This window comes from Pan troglodytes, chromosome 2 (genome assembly GCF_028858775.2).
Source record: "Pan troglodytes isolate AG18354 chromosome 2, NHGRI_mPanTro3-v2.0_pri, whole genome shotgun sequence".
NCBI classification, from domain to species: domain Eukaryota; kingdom Metazoa; phylum Chordata; class Mammalia; order Primates; family Hominidae; genus Pan; species Pan troglodytes.
The window spans coordinates 114,883,340-114,907,625 of NC_086015.1; the positions used below are offsets into that span (position 1 = coordinate 114,883,340).

The 24,286-nt window shown below is 36.9% G+C and overlaps 1 protein-coding gene across 1 annotated transcript in view; it reads left to right on the forward strand.

Moving 5' to 3' along the window:
• The first annotated feature begins 266 nt into the window (after positions 1-266).
• The window catches only part of CD96 (CD96 molecule), a 105,310-nt gene continuing 81,290 nt past the window's right edge, over positions 267-24,286 (forward strand). The window contains exons 1-4 of the mRNA XM_063806963.1: positions 267-417; positions 1,077-1,610; positions 4,379-4,735; positions 20,812-20,936. Coding sequence (XP_063663033.1) covers positions 1,550-1,610; positions 4,379-4,735; positions 20,812-20,936 — 543 coding nt within the window. The 5' untranslated portion in view covers positions 267-417; positions 1,077-1,549. The remainder of the gene's footprint in view (positions 418-1,076; positions 1,611-4,378; positions 4,736-20,811; positions 20,937-24,286) is intronic.

Below are 24,286 nucleotides of genomic sequence, written 5' to 3' on the forward strand. Positions count from 1 at the left end.
ATGGGAAGTTGGGAAGGGGTGATAATAAAGGTTTGGGGAGCACTGGACTAGGCAAGCAGTAACTACATCTAAATTCTGCAAGAAATCATTAGCTGAGGAATACTGAATAAGTATGGCAATTATCATGGCAAGTATTTGCAGTGGTGGTATAGGGGGTGACCTGGACGTCCAGTAAGACAGTCGCCCTTGTTTATTTACATGAAAACCTCTCTTCTCCCATCTAAATTTAATCTCCTGACTGGCAAAAGCATTTCCTTCTGTCTTAGCATCATCCATATTCCCCACGAGTCCTTGCATAGGAGAGATTGGTGTATACATGATGACAACCTGACGAAAATTATCTCCACCTCACCTGAAAAGAATTCCCATCTCAGGATTACAATTGGCCTTTTCATTTGTCTTTGGTCTTGCTAGGTGGTACGTATATTCTAATAATAAAATTAGGGTCACAGGATATTTTAATCATTCATACGGTTGTATGAAGACACACATGTTTATTTGTAGTTATTCTTTGTCCATCAAACTTACAGTAGTCCTCAGTCTAATGCTTGTTTTCTTAATGTTGGAGGGTGATGACAGCCTATTTTATCTCAGGCTGAAAAACTAATACAATTAAATCAGAGAATCATAGCAGGGAATAGTCATCGTGTTCTACGAATAGCCAGACATTTTTACCAAGGGGTCACTTTCCTGAAACCTGTTTGCGGTTCTCTGTAAATAGAAGTAACTAGGCAGATGTAATAAGCCTAATAGCTCACTGAGGTGGGAATTCTCTGCCTTTGGATTCTGATTGTTACCGCCTTGCTTTGGCTTAGGCATAGATAAGCTCTTCTGTGGTGAACAAAAATGGCCTCCAGCCAACCTGGTGGGAGATTTCCCTATCTGACCTCCAACCTTCCCTTGTCTTCCCAGACGAGGGGTAGAAAAGTAGCCCTCACTCCTCCACTCCCAGGAAATGTGCATTTCCCTGCAAGAGGAGAGACAATAAAATTTGGTTTGATAGCTGACACTATTCCCTGTTACTTTTCAGATTTTATTAAAATTAAATGTGTTAATTCTTTGTTCTTTCACCCCAGGGCAATTCTGGAAAGAAAACATATCTTAAGATTGAACAGAAAAACTATTATGAAAAACACCAAGCTCACATTTGTTAAATGACTTTGTGCTCTTGAAAAAAAATGTATAAAAAGCACATTGCCAACTGCTCTGCGTGATATCCTTTGTTTGGATTTTAGACGCAGCTTGACTGACACAGAAATCCTGAATAAGAGACTCTTTGGATACTGAAAAGTCTCTTAAAGAAGGTGATACACAAATTTCAGAGAACAATTTCAACATTGTTCTGTCGAACGTTATACTCAGTCCTGAACCACATTACTTTCCTGTCTACGTTTCATTTCCTGGGGGCTTGCCAAGTGATAAACAGACCCAGGCGTGTGTGGTAGATTTCGGGTTTTTTAGCACGAAGTGGGTGGCTGGAGTTTGCTTGAAAACATCAATTGACTTTGTGATCATTACGGAAATGCTGGTGTAAGGTGTTCAGAAGACAATGGAGAAAAAATGGAAATACTGTGCTGTCTATTACATCATCCAGATACATTTTGTCAAGGGTAAGACTTCCAGTTGTCCCCTCTTGTCGGATGGGCCGCTTTAGGGGCAGATGGGGCCTCTGTTCATTTAAAATGCCTTGTGACTGCTGCTGAAATTGATCACCAAAGGACAAATCATTACTAAGGGTTTCAGTTATGTATTTAAGCAGCAGGTATAAGAGAGATGCTAGAATCTAGAAATGATTACTAATGAACACTAAAAATAAGAAGGGAATGGGTCATTTGTGCCACTGCTCTGAGGCATTTTCACCCATTTCCTTTCTAACAGGATCTCTGGAGTAATTGGCAAATTATGTTTCTTGGAAATGAAATGCTCTCCAAATGGTAGCCAAAACAACTGCGGAAAAATTAAAAATTACAAAGCCATCAACGCTCAGAGATCCTTGTTTAACTTTTTTCTCTCTCAAGTACTCTTTCTTTTGGATATAACAAGTATTTCTCATCCAAATACTGAGGTTTTTGGGAGTTGAAAACACGTTGAATTTTAATGAGGCATGTGTAGGTATGAACCTGGGAGGCAAAGTGGAATCCTTATGACAGTGGGAACGAGAGCCTAATGGGCCTATTTAAAAAAAGAAGGAAGCAAGATTAGTTCTGTATTCCACAGTATGAGAGTATCATAGTAAGCCTGAGTGTCTTAAGAATTAACTGTGCTTTTCAGATATAGCTATGAAAATATTAAGGAGAATTTCTAAATCAAAAGAGATTTGGAATATAATGCTGTAGATAGGATCAGAGCCATATTTTCAGGCAAAGGATAGCTCACAGGAAGTTACATTAAACTGTACTAACCTCTGCCTACCAAACTTTTGCATCCACAGAAGTATGATAATTCCCATTTGTCAAGTACTTTTACTTCTAAGAGGCTTGTTTCTTCTCAGTTGCTTGTCATCTTTTTATCTTTTCCTTTTGTGAGCTTCAGTGGTACTTGTCACAATAATATATATCATTTCTGTAACAGGATTCCATGTTAATTCTAAAACTGAGGCCAACACTATTGAAGGCATGTCACAGTCTCAATGCTTAACACATTTTAAGTGTCCTGTATCACTCGGTCAGACTGCTGATGGGAAAGAGACTCTGCTTATGTCTAGTATTTCAGACCATCGATTAGAGGTGATACTAAGTGGAACCTCTACCTAAGGTTAGATGAGGTCCTTTCAATCCTTGTATATTGAAAGTGAAATTTCTTACTCTAATCAACTAGACTGAATTTGGGAGACAGTTTGGAAGTTATGTGGAAGGAAAATAAAATAAAATAAGTAATAATAAAGTTTAAAATAATAAACATAACATAGGTAATAGTTAACATTAAGTATAGGTTACTTAGAAGTTATATGTAGGCTAAGAAATTTAAGTAGCCCCTCCCAGCATTGCTAACAAGTTGCAGCTGCGAGCTTATCTCAACCTTCCAAGCTTCTTGCCTGCCCCCAGACCCCTACATATTTCTGTAACTCCTGTTTTACCTTACCCCATCTCTGTCTAGCTTCAAGATTGACTGGTCAAGATAACTAAATTGTAAGTTATCATGGGTTAAATAATTGTCACGGGTTAAATAATTTACTGTCTTTGCCTGAAACCTGTATCCTGCCTTGTTTTCCCACCTCAAATGACATATAAACAAGCCTGCTTTCTTTGTCAGAGTCAGCAGCCATTTTGGGCATGAGTCTGCTGTGGGCCTAGATGCCTGAATTAAATAAAGTTCTCTTTTGTCTCCAAAGGTCTCTGTCTTCCTTGGCTGGAGTTTTACTGTTATACTTATGAGGGTTATAGAAAGACCACAGACTCTGGGCAACTGAATTCATTCTTTTACTGGAGGTGTGACTTTTTTTGTTTTGTTTCGTTTTTTGTTTTTTTGAGATGGAGTCTCACTCTGTTGCCAGGCTGGAGTGCAGTGGAGTGCCAGGCTGGAGCCAGCCTGGATTATAATAATACAGGCTCACTGTAACCTTTGCCTCCCAGGTTCAAGCGGTTCTCCTGCTTCAGCCTCCCAAGTAGCTGGGACTACAGGCGTGCACCACCACGCCCAGCTAATTTTTGTATTTTTAGTAGAGACGGGGTTTTGCCGTGTTGGCAAGGATGGTCTGGTTCTCTTGACCTCATGATCTGCCCACCTCGGCCTCCCAAAGTGCTGGGACTACAGGCGTGAGCCACCGCGCCAGGCCTGGAGGTGTGACTTTGAGCATACTGTTTCATCTCTCTGTGGCCCAGTTTCTTCCTCATAAAAAGGGGTTAACAACATCACCTATGGCGTGTGAGGGGGATTAAACAAGATAAGATATGAAAGGCCCTTGTAAACATGTATTTTTCAAAGAAATTGCTGTACACATATCATTTATTTTTGCAGTTTCAGAAAGCATCACGTGTGTATTATATTCAGCTGTTGTTTTATAACCCAAAAAGCCAATTATATTAAACGTAAGAAGAATCGTCATACTAAGTTTGCTGGTGTGCTTCAATTTTCAAATAGGCTTAATTTTATTCACAGGTAGTCCGAAACCTTCAATTATATTTTGGTCAGACCAACACATAGATAAATACTTAGAAGTCAGTAATTGCCTCTAGCTTCTCTACGTAAATGCCTCCTCATTTATATTGTCTCATGCATCTCTATCTGAGTGAGACACAAGCTCTACTCTATTCCTAAAGCAGCCAGGGAGAAATTTCCTCAGTTGCTCCCCTCACCTTACTGAAGTGACTAGGGTTTTTAATTAAGAGTCATTCTATGTGAATTATTTAAACTCATGGCTCATGTTCTTTCTTTTCAGGAGTTTGGGAAAAAACAGTCAACACAGAAGAAAATGTTTATGCTACACTTGGCTCTGATGTCAACCTGACCTGCCAAACACAGACAGTAGGCTTCTTCGTGCAGATGCAATGGTCCAAGGTCACCAATAAGATAGACCTGATTGCTGTCTATCATCCCCAATACGGCTTCTACTGTGCCTATGGGAGACCCTGTGAGTCACTTGTGACTTTCACAGAAACTCCTGAGAATGGGTCAAAATGGACTCTGCACTTAAGGAATATGTCTTCTTCAGTCAGTGGAAGGTACCAGTGTATGCTTGTTCTGTATCCAGAGGGCATTCAGACTAAAATCTACAACCTTCTCATTCAGACACACGGTAAGCATAACTGGTAGAGGGATGTGCTTTCATTCAGCTCTCTCTCATTCAACAAATGTACATTGTAAGAAAAGCAAGGTTAGGCTTGGTGCTCAGCATACAAAGGTTGAGCAGAAAGAGCTATTGTCTGATAAGAGAGACAGGAAGTGACCACAGCATTTAAGTAAATAAATGTAAACTTGCAACAGTGATAAGTGTCGATAATAAATACTGTAACAGTCTTGTGAAGGAGCACATCACAGAGGCCATTGAAATTGTCCTTGAGAAATTAACACCATAGCTTAAGTCTAAAGAACGAGTAGACACTACCACAATTTAGGAGGTGGGGCTGAGGCAGAGTGGGATTGTGAGTAATCCCAGAGAGAGAAAAGAGCTTGCATGAAGCTCTTTGGAGTGTTTGCAGAAATGGGAAAATGCCAGTGGGACAGCAATACAGCAATTAAAGGATAAGGCAGGTAAGGACCAGATCATGTTGGACCTGGTCAGCTTCACTTTTAAAAGGTTTCAATTTTGATCTCAGAACCATGAGAAGACATGGAAGTATTTCCAACAAAAGGATGGCATGACATTTATAGGCTGACTGTATTTGTGTTGTTTAAAAAAAAAAAAGTCATACTGACTTTCATGTGAAAATGAGGTGAAGATGGACAAGAAGGAGAAGGTAGAGACAACTCAGGAGACCACCTCAGTAGCCCAGAAAAGAGAGAGTGGTAGTTCAGGTAGATATAGAAGGAAAATGGCAAATTTTGTGCATTGGGCATAAAACAGATATGATCATAGAGAGAATATAAGACAAGGGCAGTATGAAGGAAGGAGAGAAAGAAGTTAAAGGTGACATCTGGGTGTCTGGCATGCACACCTGAATGGTGGTGCTATTCACTGTGATGGAAGGTAAAGGAAGGTTTGTAGGTGAATTTATGAAAGTGATTCTGGGTATACAATATTTAGTCTAGGGCAGGTAAAGGGACAAAGGAAGCTGCTAACTATGAAGCATTCACACCAAACATACTTTGGAGGCCTGCATTTAGAAGTGGGAATCCTAGATTTAAGTTCTAGCTCCTTTCTGAATAGAAATAAAATTTGACTTGGGGCCTATGGTGTAAATTCTCTGAGCCCATTTGGAAAATGATTATAATAATGCCTGCCCTAAATTACCTAGTCCTAAAGTAAATGATTTTCATTTCTGCTAATGGAAAACAATGAAAGTGAAAGCCAACAGATGCAAAATGCACTGGCAGTGGACTGGTTCTAACTCAGGGCAAAGTGGCCTGGTAATATAAGAAAAAAAAAAAAAAACTCATGAAGGTCATATTAAAGGGGGCATAGAGCTGTCCAGAACAAGCAACAGGTATGGATTTATAGCCTCCTCTCCATGTCTTATAACTTACTTGCTTTAAAAATATGCTGTTGGAACAGTCCACCTATAGGCCAAGGTCCCATCAACTACCATCTTATAATGCCCAATTCCCTTGCTGTTTTCCAGGAGGAAAACACACCACACACACACACACACAGACACATACACACACACACACACACACACACACACACACTTCAGTTCAATTAAGGATGGAGTGGAGTGGGATTGAAGTAAAGAGAAATGGAAGACCTATATAGAAAACTGTTTAGCTATACATAGTTTGATTCAGGTAGCCTGTATTTGGATATTGGCTCTATCATTTACCATACGTTTCATCATTCCCAAGTTGTTTCAAGTTTCTTACATAACAAATATGGATAATTATAGTGCTTTCTTTACAGGTATCACTAGCTTGGTGATTAAATGAGATAATCTGTGTAATGCACTTAAACATATAGTTCCTGCTAAAGGATAAGAGTTTGGTAAATGGTAGTTTTCAATTAAGAATAGTAATAATTATATTGAGCAAATTCTATTTCTCAGTTCCAATTAAATATGAGCCCTGCTCCTTCTTTTTATATATTGACCTCATTTGGAACCCAGTAAGACATTTGCCATGTAATGTTAGTACAAGTACACATTGACCTTGGTTTCATACATAGATTTTTTTGTACATTCTGCCTGAACCAGTAAACAATACTACTGCCTCACGGAGGACTCAGTGTTTCCTTCATTGAGACTTGGCAACATGGACTGATGTACCTTATAGGAAATAGAATGTGATGCCACAAAATGAAGACAGCAATGGAGAACAGATAGTATATTATCCAGAAAGTAGAATGATGTTGCCTTTAAAGAAAATGTATTTCTTAAAATAAAGAGAACCAAGGGAGTTAAGCTTGTAGCTACTAAAAACTGCAGATCACTGGAGAGGCAGAAACCGTATCTATACTTTTTGCGGTTGGAAAATTTCCGGTCTTCTGAATGTAACTTTGCTGCTGTCATCTGGATCAGATGAAAAGCAATGGCCTCAGTGTTAGAGAAATGGTTCTGGTATTGTGATTTTGGGTACAAAGGGAGTAAAATAGAAAAGAACAAAACAGAAGGGGGAAACATCCTTCACCACAGAGTGACCAAAAATGTAAGCCTGGTATGGAGCTACAGAGTAGGCAGCTGACTAAAGGGAGGCAGTTGCCATCTGAGAGCGCTGTCAAGTTCACAACCAATAGCATATTTTCTTTCTACTCTTTACTGTTTTGATCTTCTCTTGCTTCTTCTCCTCTCACTTGTACAGTTTTCTTCTTATGCCCCTGTGCAATCTTTAAGTTTACAAGCTAGTTGGGTAAGCAAAACACACCTGAAGTGCAAACACTTATATAGTACATAAACAAATGCAAATTGAAGTGGTGCATAAGAACCTAATTTGAAAATGCTGAGGGACTTGAAGTGTTTGAGTTGATCATCTCTTCCTGTTTCTTTTCTGTTGCTGTTTGAGTCATTCTCTCTTGTCTGCTCACAACACAGTGTGTGTCTAAATCCTGTTCCCATGTTCCCCAAGGGCCTAGCTGTGAAAGGATTCTGTTCTCTTTTCACAATATTTTGTCTCTGTGTGTGTCTTAGTGCTCTGAGGTTGTGGACAAGAGTGGAAATATAATAAACAGTGTGAGGTTTGCCTCTTTTTCGCTTTCACTTGACAGAGTTTCCTCCTAGGTTAGGAGCTTTTCAGTCACTCCAAGAAATGCAGTTCTCTGAGTTAAGCCTTGGATTGTCATAATCTAGATTTCATTCATTTGAATGCTACTGGATCCCATAATGCTTCAGATTGTAAGATTTTGGTGCATTTTAAAATTTGTAGTTATTAAGATCAGTTATAAGAGTATAACATGGCTTTAATTTACTAGTTCACAGTAAATGCTTTGGTGGGCTGTTAATGTTATTGGAAGCAGTAGTAGCAGTGAATGTGGTTGGAGAAGTCATGGTCCTGGAAGTAGTAGTAATAGTAGCAATAAAATTTTGATACTACAATGTTGATAAGCTTGGTCTAAAACATGTTGTTATCCTGTCTAGTTTGTATTGAGCCTGAATGCTGGCTCTTCTTAAATTCCTGTATTTAGTCTTTATCCAACAAGTGTTTTTGAGTGCTTACAGTGCTAGACACTGGGCACTAGGCACAGAGTAGGCATATATGCATGACTGTGTCTTCATGAATCACAAAGTTCAATAGGAAGAAGTTGACATTCATCAAATAAGCAAACAAATATCAAATTGCAACAGTGAGAAGTGCTTCAGAAGTGAGGAAGTAGTGTATGAGAGGGTATAATAGGAAAATCAGAAAAGACTTTCTTTACTTTGTCCTTTCCTTTCCTTTCCCCCTTATTTTCATTTCCCTCTCTTCTCCCCTCCCCTCTCTTCCCCTCCCCTCCCCTCTCCTTTCCTTTCCTTTGGAAGCGCTGCTTCAACTGGAGTTAACCAAGTGAACACAGAGCTTTACAAAGAACAGGACATGCAAAGGTTCTATGGGGGAAGGAAGTTATAACAACTGGGTAGGCAGGGGAGATTTTAAAAGGTATTATGGCTGGAGCAGAGGGATTACAGGTGAGGCAGTTGACAATAAGGTTAGAAAGATTGATTAGTCCATTTAAGGAGTTTTGTCTTTATCCTAAGAGCTGTGGGAACTAATTAAAAGGTGGTTGTTTTGTTTGATTTTTTTTGTTTTGCATTTCAAAAATGCATCTTTGTGGTTCAAGTGTAGAGAATGAATTGGAGAAGGCAGAGACGATAGTGTGGATCAGTTAGAAGACAACAGCAGAAAGCTACATGAGAGATGCTGGTACCATTAAGTACAGTGGCAATGAACTAGAAATAGAAGAATGTTTAGATTAGAAACTTGTGCAGGAGATTCTCCCCACAGGATCAGTGGTGGACTGCGTATGTGAAGGAAGGAATAAAAAGCAGTGTCAAGGATGATGCTTTAATTTCTAATATGTGACACAGAAAAAATAGGGGAACATTGTATTAGGGAACACTGGAAGATGATCAGATCATACAGAAATTATTTTGCATTTAATCTTATAGATGTTGAGTTAGGCATGAAGTTGTGACATACAGAAGATGTTAGGTAAACTGGATATACAATTTCAGATCTAGGAGAGAGGTTTAAGCTGAAGATACAGAGTCATCTGAGTGTGAGTGTTAACTAAAGTTCTGGGAGTGAAAGAAATCCTCTAGGAAGAGAAAATCAAGCAAGAAAAGCCATGTGGCACTTCAGCAGAGTCCATGGTGACGGATGGAGAAAGGTGAGTTTTCAGAGGGTAATGAAGAGCAATTAAAGAGGCAAAAGTAGAATCAGGAGTGAATTGGGTCACAAAAACCTGGAAACATATTACATAAAAGGAATAGCCATCAATTATAAAGTTTCTAAGAAGATAAAATAGTTATTCGAATGTATTTTAAAACATGAAGTTTTTTTTTATCACCTAACAGGAACTGTTTGATGGCATTATGGAATGGAAGTCAGGCTGGAGGGAGAAGAGGAATGAGTGGGAGGCAAGGAAATGGGGACAGCACATTGATATGACTTTCAAGAAATCTGCCAGTAGTAACAGGAAGAGTAGATAGAGGTGTTCAAATGCGGGATTCTGTTGATACTGCAGTAGTGATGGTGGTGGTGGTTTCAATTAATAAGAGACACTTGACTGTGCTTCAAAGTTAATGGGCAGGATCTAGTTGAAAAAGGGTAGTTAAATACACAGTATGGAAGATAAAATAATAAACCAAGGTTTCTAAGAAAATGGGGACAATGATACTCACAACACAAGTAGGACTACCCCGATATTGAAAAAAAAAACAGTTTTTTTTTATTGTAACAGGAGGGAGGGAAAATAAGATGAGTGCATATGATGAGGGAGGTGCTGTCTTCTATTTCTCTAAAATAGGAAACAAAACCATCTTCAGCTAGAGAGAGGAAGGAAGCTTCAGAAAAGAAGATTGAGGAAGGTTTGAAACAGCTGCTATGGATAGAAGGGAAATGGATTCACTAAGTTAACACATTTGGATTTTTGGTCTGTGTTGAACATCCATTTGGGTATGGTATGAAATGGTAGTGAAAACAATTCACACAAGGCTTTCTCCAGCAGTGACTGGCTGCTTGAGTCTGGGCATTAAAATGTACATAGTGCCACATTTGGATTCCTTTTTAGATTGTTGCCAAAAGGAAAACAAAAAGGCAAAGGATTTGGGGTATAAGCAAAAATATTATTGACATAATGCACTGTAGAACTTTAGCTTGATAATAAGAGATGCAAAGAAAAAATAAAGCTGGTGATTTGGAAAAAAGTAGAGTGATTAACTCATTAAAAGACCAATGAGGTTGGAGAACAGTTGAAATGAAACTGGTTGCACAAACTGGAAGAAGAGATGTTTGTAGGTCTGAATTTGTGATTTTGTAGATGAGCTATTTTACATGATAACAAGATCCAAGATGTGATTGTGAGAGTAGATGGCTAAAATGAAGTGGAGACAATTAATGAAGATGACAGTGGGAAGAACTGAGAGTCCAGGTATTGGAGAAGTCATCTGCATGGTCACTGAAAGCACCTAGGTTATGTCAGGTTTGGGGCTGCAAAATATTGCAATCTACATAATAACATTTTCAAAGAATAACGGAGTGTGATTGGGAGATTACAGCAGAAGTTGACAAACTTTTTCTCTGAAGGGTCATGCTATGCTTTGAATATTTGTCCCCTTCAAAATCATTTTGAAATTTATTGTCATTGTAACAGTATTAAGACATGGGACCTTCTTTTTCTTCAAATTTTATTTTAAGTTCAGGGGTACATGTGCAGGATGTGCAGGTTTGTTATATAGGTAAATGTGTGCCATGGTAGTTTGCTGCACAGATCATTCCATCACCCAGGTATTAAGCCCAGCATCCATTAGCTATTCTTCCTGATGCTCTCCTTCACCCCACCACACCCTCCGACTGTCCCCAGTGTGTGTTGTTCCCCCTCATAGGTCAGAATGATTTATAACAGAATGATTTATATTCCTTTGGGTATATACCAGTAATGGGATTGCTGGGTCAAATGGTATTTCTGCCTTTAGGTCTTTGAGGAATGGCCACACTGTCTTCCACAATGGCTGAACTAATTTACACTCCCACCAACAGTGTAAAAGCATTCCTTTTTCTCAGCAACTTCACCAGCATCTGTTCTTTCTTGACTTTTTAATAATAGCCATTCTGAGTGGTGCAAGATGATATCTCCTTGTGGTTTTGATTTGCATTTCTCTAATTATCAGTGATGTTGAGCTTTTTTTCATATTTGTTGGCTGCATATGTGTCTTCTTTTGAGAAGTGTCTATTCATGTCCTGTGCCCACTTTTTAATGAGTTTGTTTTTTTTCTTGTAAATTTGTTTAAGTTCCTTTGTAGACACTGGATATTAGACCCCAGGCCCTTTAAGAGGTGATATAAGGGCTCCACTCTCCTGGAAAAGATTTGTGGCAATATAAAAATGTGTGTTTTACCCCCTCTTTTCTCTCTGTGGCTCTTCTGCTCTTCTGCCATGTGGGGAGCAGCATTCCTCCCTCCGAGGATGCAGCATTCAAAGTGCCATCTTGAAAGAGGACACTGGACTCTAACCAGACACCAAACCTGCCGATGTTTTGATCTTGGACTTTCCAGCCTCAAGAACTGATATAAACAAATATGTTTTTTAATAAGTTACCTAATCTCAGATATTCTTTTGCAGCATCACGAAACAGACTGAAATAGTCCAAATACTAAATATTTTAGGCTTTGTGGTCCATGTAGTCTCTGTCACAACTACTCAACTCTACCACTGTTGCATAAAAAGCATCACAGAGAATATGTAAATGAATGGGCCTGACTGTGTTCTAATTCAACTTTATTTACAAAAATAGGCAACAAGCCAGATTTGGCCCACAGGCCAAGGTTTATGACCTCTGAGTTAGAGGATAATAGCAGTGAATCAAGGAAGAAAGGGATTGTTTTGTTTTTCTTAAAATATGTTGCTCATAACTGACAATACTGGTACTGGAGATGGTTTTAGGTGATTCATGAAACAACTATAAAAGCTTTAATTGTGGAAAACTCTAAACAATATACAAAAATTACATAGAATAATTATGAAAATTATATAGAATAATTTCCCACATACTGAACATACAACTTCAACAATTATCAACTCATAGGCAATCTCATTTTATTTAAACCCTTATCAACTGCTGCCTTCCAAGATTACTTTGGAGAAAATGCAAGACTTCTTGTTTATTTTAGTATGAATCTTTAAAAGATAAAGATGTCATTTAAAAAAGCCATAATCTACCACCAAAACTAAAAAAAAATTAGTATTTAATATTATTCAATATCCCATCAGCCTGATAATGTTATATTTTGTTTTTTTTTTAAATTAGGATGCAGATAAACTAGATATATTGTGATTATTTGGAAATTCCCTTTTAATCTGAAAGCTATATTACATTTGTTATTTTTCCTTTGCGATATATTTGTTGAATAAATTTGATGATTTGTCCAGCCTGGATTTTGCTCTTATAGTCCCATAGTATCTTTATGTTTTCACCTTATAGTTAGACTTATAGACTCTAAGTTATCTTATATTCTTGACAGAGACTTGATCACATTTAGGTTTTCTTTTTTCTTTTTTGTTTTTTGCCAAGACTACGTGATAGATGATACATAGTTATATGAGAGGCACATAATTCTGGTTACATGATATTAAGAGCCACTGGTGAGCCTTGCCTACATCCATTAAATCATTATGATTTGCCCAATAGAAATATTCTATCATTCCCTAATTTATTAGCTTAAGTATTTCTATAAAGAGAAACTTCCTCTCATCAACTTATTATTTATTTGATGTATAGTTTGTATAAGAAAAGCAGAATAGATACTTGATTCTTTCCCTTTAATCACCAGTTTTAAAAATGAGTTGGTTAACTAGTATTTTTAGAAAGTGACCCGTAAGTATTTTATGTTAAGTATCATGAATTTATATGAACTTAAACATACTGATGAATTTCAATTCATTACGGTTATTATCCTTATTTTACTGAAAATTTCCCATATATAAAACCTATTAATCCTTTGTTATATAAGTTGCAAATATTTTCCCAGTTTGTCATCTATTCTTACTTTCTTATATTGTTTGCAATGCAGCATGTTTCTTATTTTTATTAAATAAAATCTATTACTCTTTTCCCTTATTGGTCCTGATTCTAAGTTTTGGTCAAGAAAAGTTTTCTTCATTTCCAAATTATATAAGAATTCGCTCATAATTTCTGATACTTGCATGCTTTCTTTTATGAGCATTTAAATTTGTAATGTTAGGTTTCTGGTGCAAAATAAAAACACCTAAATTTACATTTCTATATATCTCTAATGCCTTCTTCTATATTTTCTACTTTTTTTCCCTTCTGTGATTCAGTTAGGTATTGACCCGTCTTCCAATCATAAACTCTATCTCTATGATGTCCAATAAGTTTTTACCCCATCAAATTAGTTCTTAATTTCTGATATTGTATTTTTAAGTTATTTGATCATGTTTGATAGATTTTTAATTTTTGATAAATTTGTCCACCTTTTGATCTACTTCCTCCATTTCTTCTCTGTTTTCTTGAGTATATGAAAAAGAGTTATTTTAAATCTTTGTTGGATAACTCCAAAGTCAGAAGCATTTGTTTGTCTGTTCCTATGTCTATTTTTCTCTTATTTTCTTTTTTGCAACTTGCTCCACCATATCTCCTCTAAACCACTCTGTATTATTAAATATACTGCATCTGTATCAAACTATAAAGTACACATATATAATAATATATATATTAAACTCAACAGTTAAGTGTTAAATTAAGGATTTAAAGCAGCAGTACCCAACTTTTTGACACTAGGGACCGGCATGGAAGACAACTTTTCCATAGACTGTGGTGGAGGGGGATGGTTTGGGGATGATTCAAGCCTATTACATTTATTGTGCACTTTATTTGTATTATTATTACATTGTAATATATAATGAAATAATTATACAACTCACCGTAATGTAGAATCAGTGGGAGCCCTGAGCTTGTCTTCCTGCAACTAGATGGTCCCATATGGGGGTGACGGGAAACAGCAACAGATCATCAGGCATTAGATTCTCGTAAGGAGCACACAACCTAGATCCCTCAAATGCGTAATTCACAATAGAGTTTGCACTCCTATGAAAATCTAATGCAGCCACTGATTTGGCAGGACACAGATCTCAGGTGGTAATGCAAGTGATGGGGAGTAGCCGTAAATACAGATGAAGCTTTTCTTACTCACACACTGCTCACCTCCTACTGTGTGGCCCCGTTCCTTAACAGGCCACGGACAAGTACCAGTCCATGGCCCAGGAGTTAAGAACCCCTGATTTAAAGAATTTCATGTTCTTTAACGAAATTAAGACAAAATAAAAGAAAAATAAATGTATGTATAGTTTTTATTTACTCACATATAAAGACTACATATATAATTTTTCATATTTACTCACGTATTTACCATTTTTTGTGCTCTTTATTTTATCCCATGAATTGGAGTTACTGTTTGTTGTCATTTCTTTTCAGCCTGAAGGACTTTAGTATTTCGTGTAAGACAAATCTACTTGCAATGAATTCTTTCAGATTTTTTCATTTTTAATTTTAAAGGATAATTTCAATGGATGTAGAATTCAGAGTGGATTATTTCTCTTTCTTTTAGCATTTTGAATATATCTTTCGATCTCCATTATTTCTGATTAGAATGAGCCACTAGTTATATTATTAGTCTGCTGAATGGGATGAGCTTTTGTTTTTGTTTGTTTGGTTGGTTGGTTTTTGCTCCTTTCAATTGCTACTTTTATAATTTAGTCTTTCTTTTTGGCTTCCAGAAGTTTGATTATGATGTGTCTTTTGGCTTTCAGAAGTTTGATTATGGGTGTCTCTTTGTGTTTGTCCTATTCAGGTTTTGTTAAAGTTCTTGGATGTGTAGATTCATTTTAAGAAAGTTTTTAAATAATCAAATATGTGAAGTTTTTGGCCATTTTTTCTTCAAATATTTGATCCATCCCCTTACTCTTTCACTTCTTTTTCTACTACTCCTGTTTCATGTGTGTTACCATACTTGATACTGTCCTATATGGCTTTGAAGCTGTTTTCATTTCTTTCAATCCTTTTTCTCCCTTAAGATTAGATAATTTATATTGAACAATGTTCAAATACACTAATTCTTTCTTCAGCCATCTCAAATTTGCTATTGAGAACGTCTAGTAAATTTCTTATTTTTGTTACTGACATTTCAACTCTAAAATATACATTTGCTTCATTTTATAGCTTTCTATTTCTCTACTAACATTTCCTATTTATTGAGTCATTGTCATATTTTGCTTTAATACTTTGAATAGACTAATAACAACTTCTTTGAAGTCTCTTAAATTCAACACCTGGGTCCACCCAGATTCAGCTGCAATTACTTTTTTTCCTGATTATGGGTCACACATTCCTGTTTCCTCCATGTCTCATAATTTTTTGTTGAAAACTGGACATTAAAAAATATATATATATTTATAGACAGACTATAGAATATATATATATATGTTGCAACTCTATATTATGTCTTATTTTGGTTCATTTTGTTTCATTTTAGTAACTTACCTGTGCTTAAATTGAATGTCTCCTTTGCAATGCAAGGCCATTGATCTCTCTTCTCAGATTTTTATACTAATAGTTATTTTTTAATTTGGCTTGCAAGAAGTTGCCCCTGCATTGGCAAAGCCACTTTATTGGTCCAGCCATGATTTTGGCAAAAGTTATGCTCAAATACTTAAATCCATTAGGCTTCCACTCTTTATGCATAGATTTGTGTGTCAATCAGGGAGTGCATTCAAAGTTGCAGCCAGTTATCCAGACTTCCTGGGCTTTTACATTTTGCTAGGCTCTTTCGGGTCTCCCTGACTCAGTGTGTAGTTTCCTAGTCAGGGTATAATCTGTGAAGTCCTTATCTTAGCCATTCCATGACTCTAGTTTCCAGGATCTCCATGTTAAAGGTCTTTCTGGTCTAGCACTGTCTTTGTTTTGTGCTGCTCTAACAGAATACCACAGACTGATACTTTAGAAAGGATAGACATTTATCTTCTCACAGTTCTGGAGGTTGAGAATGTCCAAGATCAAGCCATTGACATCTGGTGAGGGCCTGCTTGCTAAATCCTCTGGAGGGGAGAAATGCCATGTCCTCACATGGTGGAAGGCAGAAGGGCAAGAGACAAAAGGGGAATCAACTCGCCCTTTTATAATGGCATTAATGCCACTCATGAGAGCTCTGTCCTATCACCTCCCAAAGGTTCCACCTTCTAATACTGCCACAATGGCAACCAAATTTCAACATGCATTTCAGAGGGGAGAAGCATTCAAATCATAGCAGCCACTCACTCCAAATGGGAATACAAACCCAAACTAACCAAGCTTCAGGTTTTTGGCACCTACGAAGTTTATGGTTAAAAGGTGAAAGGTTTCTATCCCTAGACCTAATTTAAGTCTGCCCATTGTGGAAAAAAAGCTGCTGCTTTTTGCAACCAGCTCCATGTGGCTGAAACTACATTTCTTAATGACCAGGTTGGAGAAGGGAATGGATGGAGCTGAGGCAAAAAGATTGAAGTCTCCTGCTGTTATTACTAAAGCTCTAGTGATTTTTCAATAAGAAATGCTTTGCAATTTAATGATTACCTTTAGTCAATTTCCACGGCCCTAAAATTGTTGTTTTTTTAAACACATTTCCCCAGTTTTGTACTTGTCTGTTTTTACTGACCTCCTCATGTCCCCATAACCAGAAGTATCTCATTCCTACACCCCATATTTTGATATTTATATTGTATCTTTATTTAAAAACATATATTTATCACTATTCCCTTTGTTATAACAATTATATATTCTTAGTGCTAAAGGTAAATAGATAATCAACATTTACAACTAACCTTTATGTAAATGCATCTCCAGTCTGAAATGTATTATATTGGAGAATCCTCAGGAAAGGCTCATAGCAGCAATATTCTCTGAGTTCTTGTGTAACTCTAACATCTTTCTGTAGTCTTTATTAAAAAAGACTTTATTAAAAAAGAATATAAAATCTTTGGCTCACATTTTCTTTCCCTGAGTATATTAACTATGTTACTCTATTGTTTTCTGGCAGAGGACTGCTATCAAAAAGCTAATAACAATCAGATTTTCTTTCCCCATATTTGACTTTGCTCAATACTTTTATATGAACATGCTTAAAGTTGTCCATTCTGGGTCTATTTTCCTATTTTGCAGTATAATCGTTTAATGTGCAGTTTCTAGTCATTTTTAATTTTATTATATTTTTCTTGAATTATAGTTTTTAATATTTGTTCTGTTCCATTGCTTTCATCTTTTTTCTTTAATGTCTTTTATTGTACATATATTTTTATCTTCTTTGCATATCATTTCCTTTGAATCTCTTTTATCAACTTTTTTCTTTTTTTATAATTACATATTGCTTTATTTATTTCAAAATTTCCCTCATTCTATTTTGAAAATGAACTTTAATGAATTAACTTTTGTGTTTCTGTGTTTCTGGTTTCATTCTAATTTTGTCTTAGTTTCTGGAGTGATTTTTAAAAATTTATTATTTCTAACCCTTTCTCGAATTTCGTTACCTATGTTTTGTAAGCTTTTTTCTTCCACTGGACTCATTGGGAACTTTCCAAAATTGTGCACAATTTCATCATTTTATTTCTTTTAGCTCATTTTGAATAATTTGGCTATAGTTTTTATTTACTTTGTTGTCGTGTCTTGATAATATGCTCTCATTGTTGTAGGAATGTTATTTTGTTCTCTATTCTTTTTTTGCTTCTGGTATCTTTATAGGTTATTCTATCTCATTCCCTTTCTATCACTCATGCTTAAGTTAAATGCATTCTTATCACAGAGGAGTGGGCCAGCCTAGCTTTTCTAGAGTGTTCAGTATCCCTAAAGCCACCTCTTCTGTTATTTTCAAGATAAGTAATTTACCATTGTACTTTCTGAGTGTATTTCCTTTGCTTCTATCCCTCACTTTTACCTAAATTGCCTATTTGATTTCTCTTATTGGACCTGTCCTGTCTTATTGGATTCTATGTCCAGCAGTTTTTTCTCCCCATGGCATGTGTCCTGAGAAGTCCTTTCTGCTCCAGCACTGACAACCTTTTTCTTATTTTTCTTGAAGACACTGGTGATTTGGTGCCCGCAAACTCTCTTCTCCATTTCAGCTACTATTCTTGGATTAATCTACCTGTCTTTCCAGTGATTACCTGTTACTAGGCAGAGGGAGGTGGTATGGGTTCTCTAGTTCTAAGATACATCAGAAGCCCAGTTGATCTTCCTCTGTTTCTGCACAGTTGCTGATAACACAGTGGTTTAGTAGATTTTTCCCCACCAATTAAGAGGGATGTGTTGTTATTTAGTGTTCGTGTAGATATGATCTATGTATTTTTAGTTTTGTTACCCTATTTATCTTCTTTGTTTTTATAGAGGGTTTCAGGTATATTCGAAAAGTAATGCCACTTATACTGCCAGCTTCCCAGATTCTGGACAAAATTTACAAAAATGTAATACTTATGTATTTGACTGATGTTCATTAAAATATAACTAACATATTTGGATTGCATGGACTTCAGAGATATTCAGTATATTTTAAATAAATATATATAAGTAAAACAATTACAATAATTTAAGAATAAAATTAGATAGTAGTAATGGTCTTATGCAAATATGGCAAAAAATTATGATAGTAGAGATGGTATAGAAACAACTCCATTTGGAAGTGCTGTGATAGCTAAGTGATTTTTTTTCTCCTTAAGGGACAGGGGTCTTTTTTTTCAATTATGGGCTTGGAGTACTATTTGGAAACAGCAGTGGAGAGCAAGGAAAGCACTGATCCCACCTCCAGAACTTGAGGAATTAGAGTGCAAGAAAATATATAACCACTATTTGGAAATGCTGTGGGGAAGATGTACCCTAATGGGAAGATCTGGTTTTAATTAGGAAAAGGAGGAGGAAAGAGTTATCGGGAAAGAAGATAGATGATATTGATAGGAGATTAAAATATAACAAAGATCTAAAGGCTAGATATAAAATTTATAAACAGAAATATGCCATTAAAATGTATACTGTTATATAGCATATATTTATATATATATTTATATATATAATTTTTAGCCCTAAATTGGTGCTTTAATCTTCAGTTTCCTTTTCCTTGATCAGAAAGACTATAAAACTTCATAACCTAGCCTTTGCCTTTTTATTTTGATGGACTAATACTGTATAAAAGTTATACTGTTTTATAACATATATATATATACACACACACACAATGTTAGTAGCAATAAGAATGTTCATACTCAATGATCCATTAATTATACCTCAGAGAATTTATCTTAAGTAGCTGAATGGTCAGAAGAAAGCTATTAGCATGAGGATGATCCTTGCTATATAGCATGTAATGGTTTAAAATAAAAAGTCCAAACTGAAAGAGCATAATGATTCAATAATTGGAAATGACTAAATGAATGATGATTAGTATATATGATAAAATGACATGAAGCCCCCATAAATTTAAATCACCTGTAGTTCAAGAATCACACAAAACATTCTAAAGTAACAACATATATAACATTCATTGGTAAACAGGATTGCAGACTATGAGAATACATGCATGTATGCAAACAAGATTTGAATATAGAAAAAAGAATATAAGATTTTTAGGATATTTGGATGGTAGAGTTGCCTTTATTTGTAAACTTCTTTTGATGCTATAGTTTAGTCACAAATTTATATGTATGTATATAAAACTTTCCCAATAGGAGAGACTACAAAATGGATATTTATCTTCTATTACCTTAAAAATGAAAATAATTAACACTGCTTCCTCAAAGTTTCCTTATATATGTTTGTGTCATTCCTTTGTGGGAGGAATGTTTATAAACTCTGGGAAGACTGTTACATATGAAGACTGTAAAAAGAACAGAATTTTAGGGCAGGAAAACTATTATGTATGATACTATAACTGTGGATACATGTCATTATACATTTGTCCAAACCCATAGAATGTGCAAAATTAAGAGTAAACCCTAATGTAAACTATGAACTTTGGGTGATAATGAAGTGCCAGTGTGGGTTCGTTAATTGTAACAAATGTACCGCTATGGAACAGGATGTCCACAGTGGGGGAGGCTGTGGGTGGGTAGAGGTAGTAGATATACTGGGAACTTTGTACTTTCTGCTCAATTTTGCTGTGAACCTAAAACTACTCCAAAAAATAAAGTCCAACAAAATAAAAAGACAGTTAAGGCTAGGTTATGAAGTTTTGTATTCTATCTGATCAAGGAAATGGAACCTGAAGATTAAAGCACCAATTTGGGGCCAAAGCAGAACATGCCAAATGATGAGTTTGATTCTGTTGGGGTCATTTCCTTGTAATTTTTCAGTGTTTAGCAACAATTCTGTGCTCCTCAGTGACTCCATTTAGCCACTTATACAATGAGGGCTATCGTGGGAGTTTGCCTCTCTGCTTCATAGGTGTACCCTGAGGACAGATGAATCCCTATACTAAAACTGTTTTTGTCTCTTTGATGAAAAGCACTTTACAAACCAATCAGAGATTCACATATTTTCTACCTTATGTTTTGTTACAGTTACACCAGATGAATGGAAAAGCAACCATATGATAGAAATAGAGATAAATCAGACTCTGGAAATACCATGCTTTCAAAATAGCTCCTCAGAAATTTCATCTGAGTTCACCTATGCATGGTCGGTGGTAAGTGTTGCCCTTTTCAGTGAATAACCACAATGGTCTTTAAACATTAATGAAGTAAAATGAATAAGCAGTAATATAGGGAAGGAAGCATACAAATAACAGGCAGGCATTATGCCAGTGGTGGGAAGAGGGGTAGGGAAGGAAGGAGAGGTCACTCAGATTCCTTCTCACAGGCAAGCCTCTGAGTCTATGAATGCAGTGAATTAATTTATAAATTTGCTTCTAAAGATTGATTTTTACTTCTATCTATATACCAAACCATGATTACAGAAAGAACAAAGTGTGATAGTGCCCTAGAAAGGAGCCATATTCAGCAGAAGCCCCTACTCACAGATACTTGTTTCACAAACAACATATACAGAGCTACAGACTCCTTTCTCCAAAAACACTTATTACTACATCCTGGGAAATATCCAACATTGGGTTAGATAGGGAAGCACAGACTCTAATGCTTGTGAAATATAAGCAGCAAATGTATATGAGACAAGCAGGCCTTGTATAAGAAACAGTCACTGCCCAGCTCTATTAATGCCACAGGGGGCTGCAGGCCTATAGTTGCCATGCCTTCTCATTAAAAAACAAAAAACAAACAAACAAAAGCCAGAAATCTGTATTTTTATGAAAAATTTTCCAATTTTAAAAATGATGTGTAGAGCAAAAATAAATAGTGGTCTATTATTTTGATGTGTAGAGCAAAAATAAGTACTGGTCTATTATTTTGCTAAGACACTGTAAAATATAACTCTAATTATAAATTTAAAAAATTTCACTGAGGATTCACTTTGGCAGTTATGGTGGGCCAACTATTAAGTTGCTTAACATGCTTAACATGTCCTGTGATGACTAAATTCTCCCACTACTTTTCTCTCCTTGAAATACTGCAGTGTTCATCTATACAGATCTTTATCTAATCAGATTTATGATTTAATTTGGCCTGTCCCTTAACATAACTGCATCAGTTATCTACTTTGTCTGCCTTTGTTATTTTATCATTAGTCTACCTTATTCTGCCTAATGCATCAGTTTATTTTTAAAATCTGAATTTAATCTTAAAAACTAAAATTGAGCTTTTTCTCATAACACGTAAACAAAATCAACATGAGGATAATAATAAATATGAAAGAATTGTGTCATTATAACTTTAATGTTAGTCAACCAAATGGCAGCTAGCTACTAACCAGTGTATGCAGTAAACCCCTAAAACTGTTAAAAACAAATGACAACAAAGAGACAAACACAATTATAGAGGTGATCATAAACATGATTTCAAGAATCACATAATAGGGCATTCATTTAGATGATACAGAATATGATTACTGTATGTTAATTTTTATATTTTTGTCAAAATGAAAACAAAGGATTTAAAAATTCTTATGAAACTCACAGATTCTCATGAATGTAACAGCTGGCACAATTTGGAAAATACTGTGATTCAGATGGCTGATTATTCATATTACAAGCTACCTAGATTTTTGTGGACAGTCTTGGAAACTAGACCCTATATATAAAAACATTTCCTTGGGTTTGTGCCAAACCCAAAATAATTGACTTGTACGAAGAACTTTAAATACAACCTACTGATAATTTTTCACTGTGTAGGTATTTTTCAGATAGTAAATAATAAAAAGAATTATATTTTAAAATAACTTTCCCAAATGGTTGTAAAACCTACAGTGTCTCTTTGTCATCTGTCACAAAACTCGTCTGCCCTTTTATAGGATTTGCTTTCCAAAAAGTAAGCCTTCCTGGACAGTAGGCCTATCATTAGGATGAGAATAAGTCCATTGTTCTTAATAAACATGATGCAACATAGTTCTGAGAAAAAGGTTAAGTGAGATAATTTCAGGAGGACAGAAATGTACTATACTAAACATTTTAGTAATGAAATGCATAGCTTGCTTAATATTTTCCACGAACAGAGCAGAAAGTTCCTATCTCAGTTATCACAAATTCATTAACAATGGCAACTGGTTTAATAAAGCCTTACTGTAGATATTTTTACTGTAGTGTTCTTATCTTGTCTCATGGGTATGTAATCTGTTTTTCTAAGCAAATGTAAAGCCTTCAGTATGTGTCTTTTATGTGAGTCTGAGCTTCTCCTGAACAAAAAGTTGTATCTCTCATTTCTTTTTTTTTCCAAAGTATAAATTCATATTTTGTAGGAAATGTAGTTTACAAAACAGTATCAATCGCTACCCCCAATCCAGATGACCCACTTTCCTCCGAAGGGGGACGTTTAGGTCCTATTCCACTGGGCAAGGGTAAAATGATTCAGTAGTCTTCCAGGTTAACAGTAAATTCTTCTCCCAAGGCTGGGGCCGTCAAGGCACAGTCTGTATGAGGCTCACCCTGTCTGACCCTAGGCTGGGGCTCCTTGCTCGGTAGGCAGGAATTGGGGTTGGGGTGGGGGCTCAGGGAAGGGTCTGGACCCTGAGACTTCTGCTTACAGGAGGGTGCTGGGAAAACCCTGCCTTGGGTTGGGGAATCCCCTCTCTCCCAACTTTGGGGAACAGGGTGGGGAGGGAGTAAGTGGGACCCTGCTGCCTGGAGGGCTCAGGTCTGAGCAGCAGGGAGCCCTTAGTCCCCACTCTGGCAGATCTATTGGGAATTTACTACCTGAAGACAAATTATAGGTCTAGGGTCTTCTTTGTGATTTTGGGGGAGTCGAGGCATTGGGGGGTGAGAGGTATGGTCTAAGGTCACAGTCTGGGAGAGGAGTCCTTGGGATCAAGGGTTGTGCAGAAGCACCTTCCCCACCTCCTGCCTCATGAGATAAGGTTGCCAGGATTCCATTATCACGGTGAATTTCTCTGGGCTCGTGGGTTAGGGGTCATAGTGGAGCCACCAAGGTAGAAATCACAAATGGGACGCATGTGTGTTAACTGACAGTGGCCTGGCCAGAGGTCAGGGGGCACTAGATCCTTGGCAAGAAAGCTAAGGGATCAACAGGTGAGATGTGAGACACCAGGCGCATGGCAGCTCACACGTACATGGCCCGGGACATGACAAAGCATTTGCCCTGGTAGGAATCAGAGGGGCTGCTGTAGGACAGAGCATCATAGATGGGGTTGATCTTGTCCAGATACTCTTCCTCCTCCTCCCCCTCCTCATCCTCTAGATCCAGGGAAACGTCTTCCACAGCAGGTGGCCCTGGAGGCACCGGGATGGGGGAGCCCAGGCTTGTGGCTCCAGGGTGCAAGGGTCCTGACCACTCTTCCAAGGTGGGCAGCTCATGGTATCGAGGCATTTCCTGCCCAGTGCATGAGGCGCCAGCGTCAAAGTAGGGGGTCTTGAGTGGGCTGTGCTCCGAGGCCCCCAGAGTGAAGAGCTGGGAGGGCATCTCCTGCTCC